The sequence below is a fragment of the Pristis pectinata genome, chromosome 2, assembly GCF_009764475.1.
Source record: "Pristis pectinata isolate sPriPec2 chromosome 2, sPriPec2.1.pri, whole genome shotgun sequence".
NCBI lineage: Eukaryota > Metazoa > Chordata > Chondrichthyes > Rhinopristiformes > Pristidae > Pristis > Pristis pectinata.
Window position 1 is genome coordinate 42,534,633 of NC_067406.1, and position 15,588 is coordinate 42,550,220.

Sequence of the window (15,588 nt, forward strand, 5' to 3'; positions counted from 1 at the left end):
ATTCTTGATGCATTTTTTGTCAAAGGGTCAAATACCAGTATTCTTTTTAATCTCACATGTGCCCCCAACGTTAACTGCTGCACAGCTTTATCTATCAGCCTGTTCAGGCTTTCCCGGCTCCAGAGAGGACTTAATTTTGGAAAAGTTAAGGGCACTTTACAAAATTAAGTTGTTGCTGTTCTCATTTTCCAGACTCCAAAGGAAACATCAAAGATGGAAGAAAATTCCAGTATCAACTTAAAAATTAAACAGCAAAGTCGTCACACCAATAGAAAGCTATAAATTATAAGGAATAATCTGAAAACGTTCCCAATGTCTTTGCAAAACACTTGAAAATTAAAGTACAAATCGTTCCTATATGCTCTTTCCCCATGGGTCCAGTCTCAGCAAGTAGGAAGAGGGAAACATTAGACTGATGGGGGTAGTGAAGTCTCTTTCTGGGGTGGAGCAGTCAGGTTGAGGGTGGGTAGTCTTTCAGTCGTGGAGGGTGCAGCTAGGGGAGGAGACAGCAGTGTCAGTCGGAGTGGGGGGGCAGATGTCGCAGTCTGGGTGGGGGCGCAGTGTCTCACTCTGGGTAGGGGACTGGGCAGTATCCCAGTTTGGTGGGGGGGCAGGGGGGAAGTGAAGTAGTTGCCAGCGCATTGGGGGGCAGCATCTGATCCACTGCCTGAGGGGGTATTGGGTTACAGCGCCCAGTTCGGGAGGTGGAGGGAGGGGATTGCATTCCTCAGAGGAACAAGGGCTTTACTGCTTCCAATGGAAGAAGTGTATGGAGTAAAGTCAGATCTAACATATAGAGAGGCTTTGAGGAAGGAGAAGCAGAGTATAGGGTATAAAAGTAGTAAGGTGGATGGGCTAAAGTGCATTTACTTAAATGCAAGAAGCATCAGGAATAAGGGTGATGAACTGAGAGCTTGGATAAATACATGGAACTATGATATTGTGACTCTTGCAGAGACTTGGCTGTCACCAGGCCAGGAATGGATACTGAATATCCCCGGATTTTGGTGTTTTAAAAGGGATGGGGGGGGGTGGAGAAGAGGAGGAGGGGTGGCGTTAATGGTCAGGGATATATTACAGCTGCAGAAAGGGTGGATAATGTAGCAGGATCCTCGCTAGAGTCAGTATGCCTGAAAGTTAGGAACAAGAAAGGAGCAGTTACTCTACTGGGAGTATTCTATAGGCCCCCCGGTAGCAGCAAGGATACTGAGGAGCAGATTGGGAGGCAGACTTTGGAAAGGTACAAAAATAACAGGGTTGTTATCATGGGAGACTACAACTTCCCAAATATTGATTGGCACCTGCTTAGTACCAAAGGTTTAGACGGGGCAGAGTTTGTTAAGTGTGTCCAGGATGGATTCCTGTCACAGTATGTTGACAGGCCGACTAAAGGGAATGCCATATTAGATCTAGTATTAGGTAATGAACCGGGTCAGGTGACAGATCTCTCAGTGGGTGAGCATTTGGGGGACAGTGACCACTGCTCCCTAACCTTTAGCATTGTCATGGACAAGGATAGGAGTAAAGAGGACAGGAAAATATTTAATTGAGGAAGGGCAAATCATGAGGCTATAAGGCTAGAACTTGCGAGTGTGACAAATTTGAAGGGAAACGTACTATGGAGATGTGGTCGTTGTTCAGGGATCTCTTGCAGGATGTTAGGGATAAATTTGTCCCGGTGAGGCAGAGAAAGAATGGCAGGGTGAAGGAACAATGGGTGACAAGAGGTGGAACATCTAGTTAGAAGGAAGGCAGCATACATAAGGTTTAGGCAGCAAGGATCAGATGGGGCTCTTGAGGAATATAGGGTAGCAAGGAAGGAACTTAAGAAGGGGCTGAGGAGAGCAAGAAGGGGACACGAAAAGGCCTTGGCGAGTAGGGTAAAGGAAAAACTCAAGGCATTTTTCACTTATGTGAAGAGCAGAAGGATGACGGGAGTAAAGGTAGGACTGATTAGAGACAAAGGTGGGAAGATGTGCCTAGAAGCGGGTGAGGTCCTCAATGAATACTTCTCTTCAGTATTCACCAAGGAGAGGGGCCTTGATGACGGTGAGGACAGCGTTGGTAAGGTTAATGTTCTAGAGCATGTTGATATCAAGAGAGAGGATGTGTTGGAGCTGTTAGAAAATATTATGACAGGTAAGTCCCTGGGGCCTGACGGAATATTCCCTGGGCTGCTCTGCGAGGCTAGGGAGGAGATTGCTGAACCTTTGGCTAGGATCTTTGAGTCCTCATTGTCCACGGGAATGGTATCAGAGGAAGGTTTTTTACCCAGTGAGTGGTTGGGGCATGGAATGCGTGGCCTGGGGTGGTGGTGGAGGCAGGTACATTGGTCAAAGTCAAATGATTACTAGATAGCATATGGAGGAATTTAAAATAGAGGGATATAGGGAGGAAGGGGTTAGATAGTCTTAGACGAGGTTTAAAGGTCGGCACAACATTGTGGGCCGAATGGCCAATATTGTGCTGTACTGTTCTATGATTCTATGTTAGGGGGTGAGGAGAGGTGGTGACAGAGGTCTCATGGTCAAGAGGGCAGACAGACAGGATGATGATTGCGGTCTCACCGCCTAGTCCTGTCCTCCCCTAGACCCACCCCTCCTCTCCCTCCCCAACACCACTCCTCCTCGCTCCCACTCCCCACAGCCCCGCTCCCCTCCTCTCTGCCCCCCTCCTTGATACCCTCCCCATCCACCCTATCACCACCCCGCCACACTCCACCCTCCCCACCCCACCCCTCTCCCCTCCTCATCCCCCTTCCCACCCCCTATCCTGTCGCCACACCCCTCCCCTCCCACTAAATGTTAGGGGGTGAGGAGAGGTGGTGACTGAGGTCTCGTAGTCTGAAGGGCAGGGAGAGATGATGATGATTGTGGTCTCACCACAAGGTCCTGTCCTCTCCCCTCCCCTCCTCTCCTCCCCCACCCTCCCCCCCTCTCCCCCCCTCCCCTCCCCTCCCTCTCCCCCCCTCCCCTCCCCTCCCTCTCCCCCCCCCTCCCTCTCCCCCATCCCCTCCCCCCCCCTCCCCTCTCCCCCCCTCCCCCCCTCCCCCCTCCCCTCCCCCCTCTCCTCTCCCCCCCTCCCCCCTCCCCCCCTCCCCCCTCTCCCCCCCTCCCCTCTCCCCCCTCTCCCCCCCTCCCCTCTCCCCCCTCTCCCCCCTCCCCCTCTCCCCCCTCCCCCTCTCCCCCCTCCCCTCCCCCCCTCTCCCCCTCCCCCCCTCCCTCTCCCCCTCTCCCTCTCCCCCCCTCTCCCCCCTCCCCTCCCCCCCTCCCTCTCCCCCCCTCTCCCCCCTCCCCTCCCCCCCCTCCCTCCCTCTCTCTCCCCCCCCTCCCCCCCTCTCTCTCCCCCCCCTCCCCCCTCTCTCTCCCCTCCCCCCTCCCCCCTCTCTCTCCCCCTCCCTCCCTCTCTCTCCCCCCCTCCCCCCCTCCCTCCTCTCCCAACCCCCTCCCCCTCTCCCTTCCCCCCTCCCCCTCTCTCTCCCGCCTCCCTCTCCCCCCTCTCTCTCCCCTCCCCCCCTCTCTCTCCCCTCCCCCCCTCTCTCTCCCCTCCCCCCCCTCCCCCCCTCTCTCTCCCCTCCCCCCCCTCTCCCCTCCCCCCCTCCCTCCCCCCCTCCCTCCCTCCCTCCCTCCCCCCCTCCCTCCCTCCCTCCCTCCCCCCCTCCCTCCCTCTCTCTCCTCTCCCCTCCCCTCCCCTCCCCCTCCCCCTCTCCCCCCCTCCCTCTCCCCCTCTCCCCCCCTCCCTCTCCCCCTCTCCCCCACCATCTCCCTCTCCACCCCCCTCCCCCTCTCCCTCCCGCCCCCTCTCCCTTCCCCTCTCCCGCCCTCCCCCACTCTCTCCCTCCCCTTCCCCCTCTCCCCCCCGCCCTCTCCGCCTCCCTCCCTCCCCCTCCCCCCTCCCTCCTCCTCCCCCTCCCCCCCCCCCCCCTCCCCCCTCCCCCTCCCCCCCCCCTCCCCCTCCCCCCTCCCCCTCCCCCTCTCCTCCTCCCCCTCCCCCTCCCCCTCTCCTCCCCCTCCCCCTCTCAGTCCCACGACCCGGATGTAAACAGCCGGCCGCCGGTGAAGATGGCGGCTGTTGTGCCGTAGCCTCCTGCCGCTGACAGCTCGCCGCTTCCCGCTGTCGCTCGGCCTGTCCGGGCCCGCTGCAGTCGGTGCGCCGGGAAAGGACCTGCTGTTGCCCTCGTCAGCCCCAGTGATGGGGGACACGGAGAAGTTCTGCTATGTTTACAGCTGCGACCTGGATATAAACGTCCAGCTGAAAATGTGAGTCAGCGGCTGGGAGGGAACGGGACCGGCGCTGGGGGTGGGGAGGGGGAGGGGGAAGGGAATTGGGGTGAGGGTCTGGATGTGGGGGGTTGAGGGGCTGGGTGATTCTGTGGCTGGGAGTGTGGGACTGGCTCAGTGGGGGACCGGCACAAGGGGTGGTGGGTGCTGGGTGATTGTGGCTGGGAGGGAGGGGGACCAGCACATGGGGTGAGGATGTGGAAGGGATGGGGTTGTTGTGTCGGTGGGGTGGTTCTGTGGCAGGGAGTGAGGTGCACTGGCATATGGGGTGAGGTGGTGGGTAGAGGAGAGGTAGTTCTGTGGCTGGGAGGAAGGAGTGTAGGAGGAACAGCACACAGCCTGGGGTGGGGGGTCTGGAGCTGTGGAGGGGTCCATAAAGTTGGTGAGCTAGGGGTGGTGAATGCAGGAGGGTGGGGGTGCTCCGAGACTGTCACCGCTGGGGTGTGGGAGAGTGATGGTGAGTACCGGGGGTGGGAGAAGGGGTGTCAGCAGCGAGTGCAGGAGAGAGGGTCAGTGGTGGGAGCAGGAGAGTGGGGAAAGCAGGAGAGGAGTGTGAGCTTTCGGGGGGGTGAGAGATGGGAGGTGGTTGAGCCCTGGGGTTGTGGACAGGGGATAGGGACTGAACTCTGGGGGTGGGAGGGGAATAGAGAGTGAACGTGTGGGTGGGAGAGGAGTGTGAGTGTCAGGTCTGCAGATAGGTAGGTGAGGCATGGGTGCCAGGGCTCTGGATGCTGTCTGGAGCTGGGATAGTGTTTGTTCTGGTGATTTAGATGAGAAGCCTGGGGAGTTCTGGATGTGGGTGATGAAGGCTTGGGTTGCTTGGGCATTTGCGGTTGGATTTGAGTATAGGGTCCGGAGTGTGGGTTTGGACATGCCTGGGCAATGGGGCTGAGTGACCTATCTGGGTCCCCTTTGTTGTTTTACAACAGTGAATTTGGCTCTGATAGGTGCTAGAATGGGTCCAGTTGCTGAACACAAGTCGATCCCTGAGCATGGCTTGTTGGTTCTGTACTTTTTTGGCGGTAATTCTGTATTCCCATGATATGTCAGAAATTCCCATGATACGTAAGACAATTACATTAAGTTCTAAGAATAGAACTAATGGTTCTGTTGTAGGGGAAAGAATAATGAGGGTTAATAACTAGTAAATAGGGAGGTTGATTGAGCTAATGTGAACCGCAGATAAGCCTAAGATTAGAGACATGGACTGCAGCACTAATGATGAGGTGGAGTACAGGAAGGAGATAGAGAGCTTAATGACATGGTGTCATGACAACAACCTTTCCCTCAATGTCAGCAAAACAAAAGAGCTGGTCACTGACTTCAGGAAAGGGGGTGGTGTACATGCACCTGTCTACATCAATGGTGCTGAGGTCCAGAGGGTTGAGAGCTTCAAGTTCCCAGGAGTGAACATCACCAATAACCTGTCCTGGTCCAACCACATAGACACCACAGCCAAGAAAGCTCACCAGTGCCTCTACTTTCTCAGGAGGCTGAAGAAATTTGGTGTCCCCTTTGACACTCCCAATTTTTATCGATGCACCATAGAAAGCATCCAATTTGGATGCATCACAGCTTGGTATGGCAACTGCTCTGCCAGGGACTGCAAGAAACTGCAGAGAGTTGTGGATGTAGCCCAGAACATCATGGAAACCAGCCTCCCTTCCATGGACTCTGTCTATACCTCTTGCTGCTTTGGTGAAGCAGCCAGCTTAATCAAAGACCTCACCCACCTGGGTCATTCTCTCTTCTCTCCTCTCCCATCAGGCAGAAGATACAGGAGCCTGAGGGTACATACCACCAGGCTCAAGGACAGCTTCTATCCCACAGTGATAAGACTATTGAACGGTTCCCTTGTATGATGGGATGGACTCTTGACCTCACAATCTACCTTGTTTGACCTTGCACCTTATTGTCTACCTGCAGTGCACTTCCCTGTAGCTGTGACACTTTACTCTGTATTCTGTTATTGTTTTTACCCTGTACTGCCTCAATGTACTCTGTGCTACCTCAATGCACTGTAATGAATTAATCTGTACGAATGGTATGCAAGACAAGCTTTTCACTGTACCTTGGTACAAGTGACAATAATAAACCAATACCAAAATTAGATGCATGTTAGTTTGATTACAATTTGGGATGATCACAGGGTAATTGTAGGTGAGACAGGGCACATGATCAATTTACTTTCTTCATCTGGGGAGATCATAACATCCCTTTTCATGTTCAATTAATTGCTCAAATGACTCCAGGGCTTCTGCTGCAAATTTATCACATGTAAAATTTCAGCAGAATATCAACTAGCTTTGAATTGTAGGAGCAAACAAAGACCACGTGGAGTTGGTGTTTGAAATAACAGATGATTTATTAAAAACTGATGCACACCAGGACACCAGAGTGTGAATTTGGTATAGCTTCTACATTCTCAGTTGACAAGATTACATAGAAACTTGATTAATAGTAAAATTAGGTTTGGGTAACAGAATGGTGACTACAGAAAGATTTGATTAAGTAACAAACTAAGCCTTGATTACAGAATAAAATGGTTATCCACAAGTCTAACAGTAAATCCAGTTTCCTATTACAACAATGGTAACATAATGAAGCTCCTGAAACTTGGGTGTTACTGCTGTAGTCCATGTCTCTAGTCTTAGGCTTGTCTGCGGTTCACATTAGCACAATCCACCTCCCTATTTACTAGTTATTAACCCTCATTATTCTTTCCCCTACAACAGAACCATTAGTTCTGTTCTTAGAATTTAATGTAATTGTCTTATTTAAAACTGTCTATTGTCTAGATCAATAGTTTCTTTAAGACAATTTCCTGTGACTTTTTAAGGTGAAAAGCCCATATGTCCAATCTTTATAAGTCAGACTTGTGATAAGCAATGAACACAAAATGCTGGAGGAACTCAGCAGGTCAGGCAGCATCTATGGAGGGAAATGAATAGTCGTTGTTTTAGGCCAAGACCCTTCATTGGTCCCGATTTAGGGTCTCGGCCTGAAATGTCGACTATTCACTTCCCTCCATAGATGCTGCCTGACCTGCTGAGTTCCTCCAGCATTTTGTGTCCATTGCTCCAGATTTCCAACATCTGCAGTCTCTTGTCTCCAGACTTGTGATAAGGTTGGTTTCCTGCATTGCCATAGCTGTTCAGTCTATCTCTGCTTCTTGAAAAAACAAATGCAATTATAGGGCTTATTATGACTCTTGTTGCATTTTAAACAAGCTTTTTTTGCAAAACAAGAAAGCTTTTTGTTCTTAATATGGTAAAAACAGAGCAGAGATCTTGCTGTTTAAGGTGCTGTTTGATGAAATAACAGAATGTTTGTGCTTTTGCAATTGTAATGAAGTAGACATGAAAAGCATTATCTCAGGTGGTATTTTTTGGTTTGCTTCCTGTGCCATACATTTTGGAGGGGAAGACTGGAGAATACAACCTATGACCTTAAGGCGAGTGCAAGAACCATATTCTTGGGTAATAGGATTAGGAAACTTTTAAGGAAGAGATGGTTATCACAAAGCACCAGTGTTCTTGCAAAAATGATGTTGGTTTATTATTGTCACATGTATTGAGGTACAGTGAAAAGCTTTTGTTTGAAAGCCATCTTAGCAGTTTATGCCATACACAAATACATTAAGGTGATAAAAAGAACAGAATGCAGAATATAGTGTTGGAGATACTGTGAAAGTGTAGTGCAGGTAAACAAGTAAAGTGCAAGGACTGTGACAAGGTCGATTAGGAAATCAAGAGTTCATCTTTATTGTATGAGAGATCCATTCAAGAGTCTGATGACAGCAGGATAGAAGCTGTCCTTGAGTCTGGTGGTACGTGCTTTCAAGCTTTAGTATCTTCTGGCCAATGGGAGAGGTACATGTCCATGGTGTGATTGCTCCTCGGTGTCTTGCAAATTGTTGTCATTCATTTGAAAATCTTGATTAGACAACAGAGTTGATTTTAGTTTTAGCCTGTGCCCAAAACAATTCCAGGAGAGTTCAGACTACATTGCAAGCCATTCACTGGATGAACTTCACATCAGTTTGCATTTATATAATGTCTGTTTTAATATGTTTTCCATATCTCAAGATGCTTTTTGCAATGTACAAGGAAATATGAATGTCGAGACAAATTTGGAGCTGTGAATATTGGGAATGATCATAACTTTGTTCATAGATGCAAGTTCTGAGAACAATGAGATACCTAGATTAATGAAGAAAAGTACAATGCAGAGACCAGGCATCTATAAACATGGTTGTCAATTGTATGATGAGTGATGCACAAAATACCCCAAGTTAGTGGGTGAGAGATCTTGGGTTATAGAGATTACAGAGAGAGGGCAAAAAAAGCAAGGCAAGAATTGGACAAGGATAATTTTAAACCTGAGGCACTGGGAAACCAAGTAACAACATGGGCCAATGTGAACTGTTCATCTTTTTTTCCCATGGGAAGCTTAAACTTTTTTTTCATGATTTGACATTTCGAAATCAATTCATTTTGTTTGCTAATAGTAATGCATTTGTGGTCAAGGACCCATCATTAGCCACTGGTGACGTTCCTGAAGACTGGAAGGTGACTAATGTTGTTCCATTGTTTAAGAAAGGTAGCAAGGACAAGCCAGGGAACTACAGGCCAGTCAGCCTGACATCAGGGAATTCTGAGGGACTGGATATACCAGCATTTGGATAGATGATGTCTGATTAGGAAGAGTCAGCATGGCTTTGTGCATGGAAGGTTGTGCTTGATGAATCTTTTAGTGTTTTTTTTTTGAAGAGGTAACCAAAAAGGTAGATGAGGGTAGGGCAGTGGATGTTTTCTGTTTGGACTTTAGCAAGGCCTTTGACAAGGTCCTGCATGGTAGGCTGGTCTGGAAAGTTAGGTCCCATAAAATCCAGGGAGAGCTAGTTAGGTGGATTCAAAATTGGCTCGGACGTAGGAAGCAGAGGGTGGTGGTTGAAGGTTCTTTCTCCAAATGGAGGCCAGTGACTAGTGGTGTGCCATAGGGGTTGGTGTTGGGATGCTTGTAATTCATTATTTATATAAATGACTTGGATGCGAATACACAAGGCTTGATCAGTAAGTTTGAGGATGACACGAAATTAGGAGGTATTAATAGTGAAGAAGGTTGTCGTAGATTACAGGGGGATCTTAATCAGTTAGGGAAGTGGGCTGAGGAGTGGCAAATGGATTTCAATACAGATAAATGTGAGCTGATGCATTTTGGAAGGTCAAACCAGCATAGGACTTGTACTATGAATGGTAGGGCACTAGAGAGTGTAATGGAACAGAGGGACTGAGTACAAGTGCACAGTTTATTGAAAGCAGCGTCACAGGTAGATTAGGTGGTGAAAAAGGTGCTTAGCATGCTGGCCTTCATCAGTCAGGGCACTGAGTATAGGAGTTAGAACATTATGTTGCAGTTGTATGAGTCACTGGTGAGGCTGCACTTGGAGTGCTGTGTACAGTTTTGGTCGCCCTGTTATAGGAAAGACGTGCTTAAAGTGGAAAGAATGCATAAAAGATTTATGAGGATGTTGCCAGGACTAGAGGGCCTGAGTTATAGGGAGAGGTTGGCCTGGCTAGGTCTTTATTCCTTGGAGCATGGGAGAATGAGGGGTGATCTGATAGAGGTTTATAAGATCGTGAGGGACATAGATAAGGTTGATGGTAGCAGTCTTTTCCCCAGGGTAGGAGAGTCCAAAACTAGGGGGCATAGATTTAGGATGAGAGGGGAAAGATTTAAAAGGGAGTTGAAGGGCAACTTTTTCATGCAGAGGGTGGTGAGTATATGGAACGAGCTGCTGGAGGAAGTGGTTGAAGCAGGTGCAACAGTATCATTTAAGAAGCACTTGGATAGCTGCATGCAGGGGTGGGGCTTAGAGGAATATGGGTCGAACGCAGGAAATTGGGACTAGATGGGTGGGCACCATGGTCAGCATGGAGTTGTTGGGCTGAAGGGCCTGTATCCATGCTGTATTGCTTTGTGAATCTATGACCTCTCAAAGTGTAGAGTTGCAGTGATGGTGTAGTACAAAGTACTTTAAGATAAATTGTAAAATCCATTGAACTGCAGTGAGTTCCAATATGGGCATTTTTACCAGAGGAACTGCCCTCTGATGTTCAGTGCATTTTTGACATCCGAGCCTACACACTGCGGTGTGGAAGTTGGAAATGTACTGCAGGTCAGATAATGGGAAATATGATTTTGCACCCATTGTGAATTCCAGATGAGTGGGGTTACCTTGTGTATGCCAGCCAGAGATGGCATAAAACTGAGGACAAGTGTAATCTCCGTTGAAAAGCCAAATTCAAGTTATGCCTTTTGTTTACTTTTTTAATGAAAGTCATAAAGTGATGTAAATTTACTGTAGTTTGTATTTTAACTAAATGTACTATAATTACTTGAATCCATTGTAATGTCCCTGAACATCAAAGATGGTGTTTTTCAAATCAATTGTACTGGAGTTGAGTCCACATGCTCTGCCACTTGAGATTTGCTGAGCAGGCTGTGGAGTGGAGGACTCGAGCGTGATCTTTCTCATGAGTGCCACTACAGATGGCCCGTGTTATGGCCGTTCAGGTGAGGGGCATACACCCTTACAGAATTCACAAATCACTACCCAAAAACTTTTTAATAAAATTCACTCTTACAGGATTTATGTGGAGAAGACGTGAATAAATAAACACAAAATGCTAAAGGAACTACATCTGTTATCATATTCTATTTTTAGTCACTTGATACTGTGGAACATTAAGATTTGGATATGACATTATTGCATTGATTGGGTTGGCAGTTACGCTGAGTCCCTCCTTTGCCATGCCCTCTACAGTCTGAGGGTGTGAGCAGATGTCTCAGAGTGCAGCACTGCCATGCTCTTCTTCTGTGAGTATTTTCTCTGATATGCTGCATTTATGGGAGCCTCAGTCGCCAGGGCCAGCTCCCTGAAGTAATCCCTTGGCCTTTAATCCACTTCCACTAAGTCACCACACTCTACCCCATTACCCTACTGTACACCACCTTTCTCTCATGAACCCCAATCCTCAAATCCTATCCCTTTACCCGATATCCCCACTTATAAATCCTTTCCTAATGCATGTCAGAAGATGCCTTGCAGATGAAGAGCACGGCAGTGCTACATTCTGAGACATCTGTTCATGTGTCCTCAGACTGGAAAGGGCGGAGTAAGGAAGGGTCTTGGCTGTGGCTGCCAGCCCAGTTGGTGTGATGACATCATATTCAAATCTTATTGCCCCACAGTACTGAATGACTAAAAATAAAAAGGGCAAAATTTGTTGTTTCTATTGCACAAGCCTTGTCCATTTGCCTCCACCATCGCCCCCGCCCCCCCCCCCCCACCCCAAGTCTAATGTTGGCCTCAGCTGTAAAATAAATAAAAGTGGTGGGTCTCATTGTCATTGCTGAAAAAATGGCGTAATGTGAGACAAAAACATCCCATGGGAATGCATCTCCACTTATAACATGGGATTCAATATTCAATGGGGAGAGGGGGTTTCTTTTAGAGAAAATCATGATTCAGATGGTTTTCCAGGAATGTCACCCCTCCATGATGCGGGTGTTGCCTGTATAGGCAAGAACAACCACGGGATTAGCAGCAAGGCTGAGAGAGAGTGGAAGGTCAGGTCAACCACAATTCAGACAGTTTGTCCGTTTGGAGGAGAAAAAGGTTCAACATTTTCATTGTAGGCTTATCAGTTGTAGACTATATGGTTTATGGGTTCATGAAGATAAGCTTATTTCACAGTACTTTTTATTATTTTTTCCGGAGTATTCTAAGGGGAAAAGGTGAACAGCTAGAAGTCTTGGTACATGTTGTACCAATGACATAGACAGAAAAAGAGAGGAGGTCCTGAAGGAAGATTACAGGGAGTTAGGAAGAAGGTTGAGAAGCAGGACCTCCAGGGTAGTAATCTCAAGATTGCTGCCCGTGCCACGTGCTAGTGAAGGTAAGGATAGCAGGATCAGGCAGATGAATGCATGGCTGAGTAACTGGTGCAGGGGGCAGGTCTTCAAATTCTTGGATCATAGGGACCTATTTTGGGGGAGGTATGACCTATTCAAAAAGAATGGGTTACACCTGAACTCAAAGGGGACCAATATCCTGGCAGGGATGTTTAATATAGCTGTTAGAGATGGTTTAAACTAATTTGGCAGGGGGAAGGAAACCAGGATGTTAGGATATAGGAAGAGGTATATAGAAATAAGTCCAAGATAGTGTGCAGCAAAGATGGTAAGAGGGACAGGCAGGATAATTTATTGAGAAATAGAAACACAGCGAAATCGGTAGCAGATACTGGTCTAAATGTACTGTATTTAAATGCATGTAGTATTAGAAATAAAGTGGATGACCTAGTAGTTCAGCTATGGATTAAAAAATATGACATTATGGCAATCACCGAGTTATGGATGTGATTGGGAGCTGAATGTCCAAGGTTACACAGTGTATAGGAAAGGTAGGTGGGTAGGCAGAGGGGGTGGTGTGGCCCTGATGGTTAGCAATGATATAAAATCAATAGGAAGAAGGGACATAGGGTCAGAAGAAGTAGAATCCTTATGGGCTGAGTTAAGAAATGGCAAGGGTAAGAGGACCCTAATAGCAATTATATATAGGCCCCCTAACAGCAGCCAGGATGTGAACTACAAGTTACAGTTGGAAATAGAAAATGCATGTCAGAGAGACAATGTCAAGAAAATTATGGGGGATTTTAACATGAAGGTGGATTGGGAAAGCCAGGAAGGTAGTGGATCTCAGGAGAGCGAGTTTGTGGAATGTCTATGGGATGGCTTTTTGGAGCAGCTTGTTGATGAGCCCACCGGGGGATCAGCTGTTTTGGATTAGGAGCTGTGTAATGATTAGGAAACTAAAGGTAAAGGAACCATTAGGAAGTAGTGATCATAATATGATTGAGTTCAGTTTCAAATTTGAAAAGGAGAAGCAGATATCAGGTGTATCAATATTTCAGTGGAACAAAGGAAATTACAGTGGCATGAGAGAGGAACTGGCCCAAATTGATTGGAAATGTAAGTTAGTTGGAGGGACGGCAGAGCAGAAATGGATGAAATTTCTACAAGAAATAAGGAAAGTGTGGGACAGATATATTCCAAGAGAAAATAAGATTATGAATGGAAAAATGGCACAAATGTGGCTAACGAGAGAGGTTAAGGCTAAAATAAAAGCAAAAAGGAGGGCATACAAGGAAGCAAAAATTAGTGGGAAAACAGAAGACTGGGAAACTTTTAAAAACTTACAGAAAGAAACTAAGAAGGTCATTAGGAAAGCAAAGATGAATTATGAAAGGAAGTTGGCAGATAATATACAAAAGGATACTAAGAGTTTTTTTAAATCTATGAAGAGTAGAAGAGACACGGGTAGATATAGGACCAATTGAAAATGGTGCGGGAGAGATTATAATGGACAACAAAGAAATGGCAGAGGAAGTAAATGAGTATTTTGCATCAGTCTTCACTGTGGAAGACATCAGCGATATACCTGATAGTCAGGGGTCTCGGGATAGAACTGAGTTCAGTCAAGATTACTAGAGAGAAGGTGCTCGGGAAGCTAAGTGGACTAAGAACAGATAAGTCTCCCAAACCGGATGAAGTGCACCCTCGGGTTCTGAAGGAGGTGGCTTTAGAGATTGTGGAGGCATTGGTGATAATTTTCCAGGCATCGATAGGCTCTGGCATGGTTCCAGAGGACTGGAAGGTCGCAAATGTAGTTCTGCTGTATAAGAAAGGTGGAAGGCAGCATGAGGGAAATTACAGACCTATTAGTCTGACATCAGTGGTTGGAAAGTTATTGGAGTCGATCCTCAAGGACGAGGTTATGGAATACCTAAAGGTTCATGACAAGATATGTCCAAGCCAGCGTGGTTTCATGAAGGGAAGATCCTGCCTGACCAACCTATTTGAGTTTTTTGAGGAAATCTCAAGTTGGATGGATAAGGGAGAGGCTGTGGATGTTGTCTATTTGGATTTTCAAAAGGACAAGGTGCCACACAAAGAGGCTGCTTAATAAGATGAGAGCCCATGGATTCACAGGAAGGATATTAGAATGGGTGGAGCATTGGCTGATAGGCAGAAAGCAAAGGGTGGGAATAAAGGGATCCTGTTCTGGTTGGCTGCCAGTTACCAGTGGTATTCCGCAGGGGTCGGTGTTGGGGCTGCTTCTATTTACACTGTATATTGATGATTTAGATTATGGAGTAAATGGTTTTGTGGCTAGGTTTGCAGATGACACCAAGACTGGTGGAGGAGTAGGAAGTATTGAAGAAACAGGAAGGTTGCAGCGAGACTTAGGCAGATTAGGAGCATGGGCAAAGAAATGGCAGATGAGATTCAGTGTTGAGAAATGTGCAGTTGTACACTTTGGAAGAAGAAATAAATGGGCAGATTATTATCTAGATGAGGAGAAAATTGAAAGCACAGAAGTGCAAAGGGACTCAGGGGTCCTCATGCAGGATACCCTAAAGATTAACCACCAGGTTGGATCGGCGGTAAGAAAAGCGAATGCTATGTTGGCATCCATTTCGAGAGGTATAACGTATAAAAGTAAGGATGTGTTGATGAGGCTCTATGGGGCACTAGTGAGACCTCATTTGGAATACTGTGTGCAGTTTTGGGCCCCTTAGGAAGGATGTACTGATGTTGGAGAGGGTTCAGAGAAGACTTATGAGGATGATTCTGGAATGAAAGGGCTTACATATGATGAATGATTGTCGGCTCTTGGAATGTACTCATTGGAGTACAGAAGAATGAGAGGGGACCTCATAGAAACATTCTGAATGTTTAAAGGACTGGACAGAATAGATGTGTTTCCCTTGGTGGGTGAGTCCAGGACTAGAGGGCACAGTCTTAGAATTAGAGAGTACCCATTTAGAACAGAAATGAGAAGAAATTTCTTTATCCAGAAGGTCGTGGATTTATGGAATTTGTTGCCACATGCAGCTGTGGAGGCCCAATCATTGGGGGTGTTTAAGGAGGAGATTGATAGGTATCTAATTAGTCAAGATATCAAGGGATATGGGGAAAAGGCTGGGAATTGGGGCTAGATAGGAATAGTTTAGATCATGGTGAGGTAGCGGAGCAGACTTGATGGGCCGAATGGCCTACTTCTGCTCCTTTGTCTTGTGATCTTGAATACCTTTTCTTACATGATGACTTCATTATTGAATTGTATTCTCTGCTTTGCTTTAATGCTAACTTTAAGAAGAAACTGCTTTACTGCATGTTTTGTAAGATGTCTTGTTTAAAATAGAGCAATTTCATAGTGCAATACTAATTTCTGCAT

The 15,588-nt window shown here is 47.2% G+C and overlaps 1 protein-coding gene across 1 annotated transcript in view; it reads left to right on the forward strand.

Moving 5' to 3' along the window:
- Positions 1-4,043: 4,043 nt before the first annotated feature.
- pik3c3 (phosphatidylinositol 3-kinase, catalytic subunit type 3) overlaps positions 4,044-15,588 on the forward strand; it is a 90,283-nt gene continuing 78,738 nt past the window's right edge. The window contains exon 1 of the mRNA XM_052036947.1: positions 4,044-4,259. Within this exon, the coding sequence (XP_051892907.1) occupies positions 4,192-4,259 (68 nt within the window). The 5' untranslated portion in view covers positions 4,044-4,191. The remainder of the gene's footprint in view (positions 4,260-15,588) is intronic.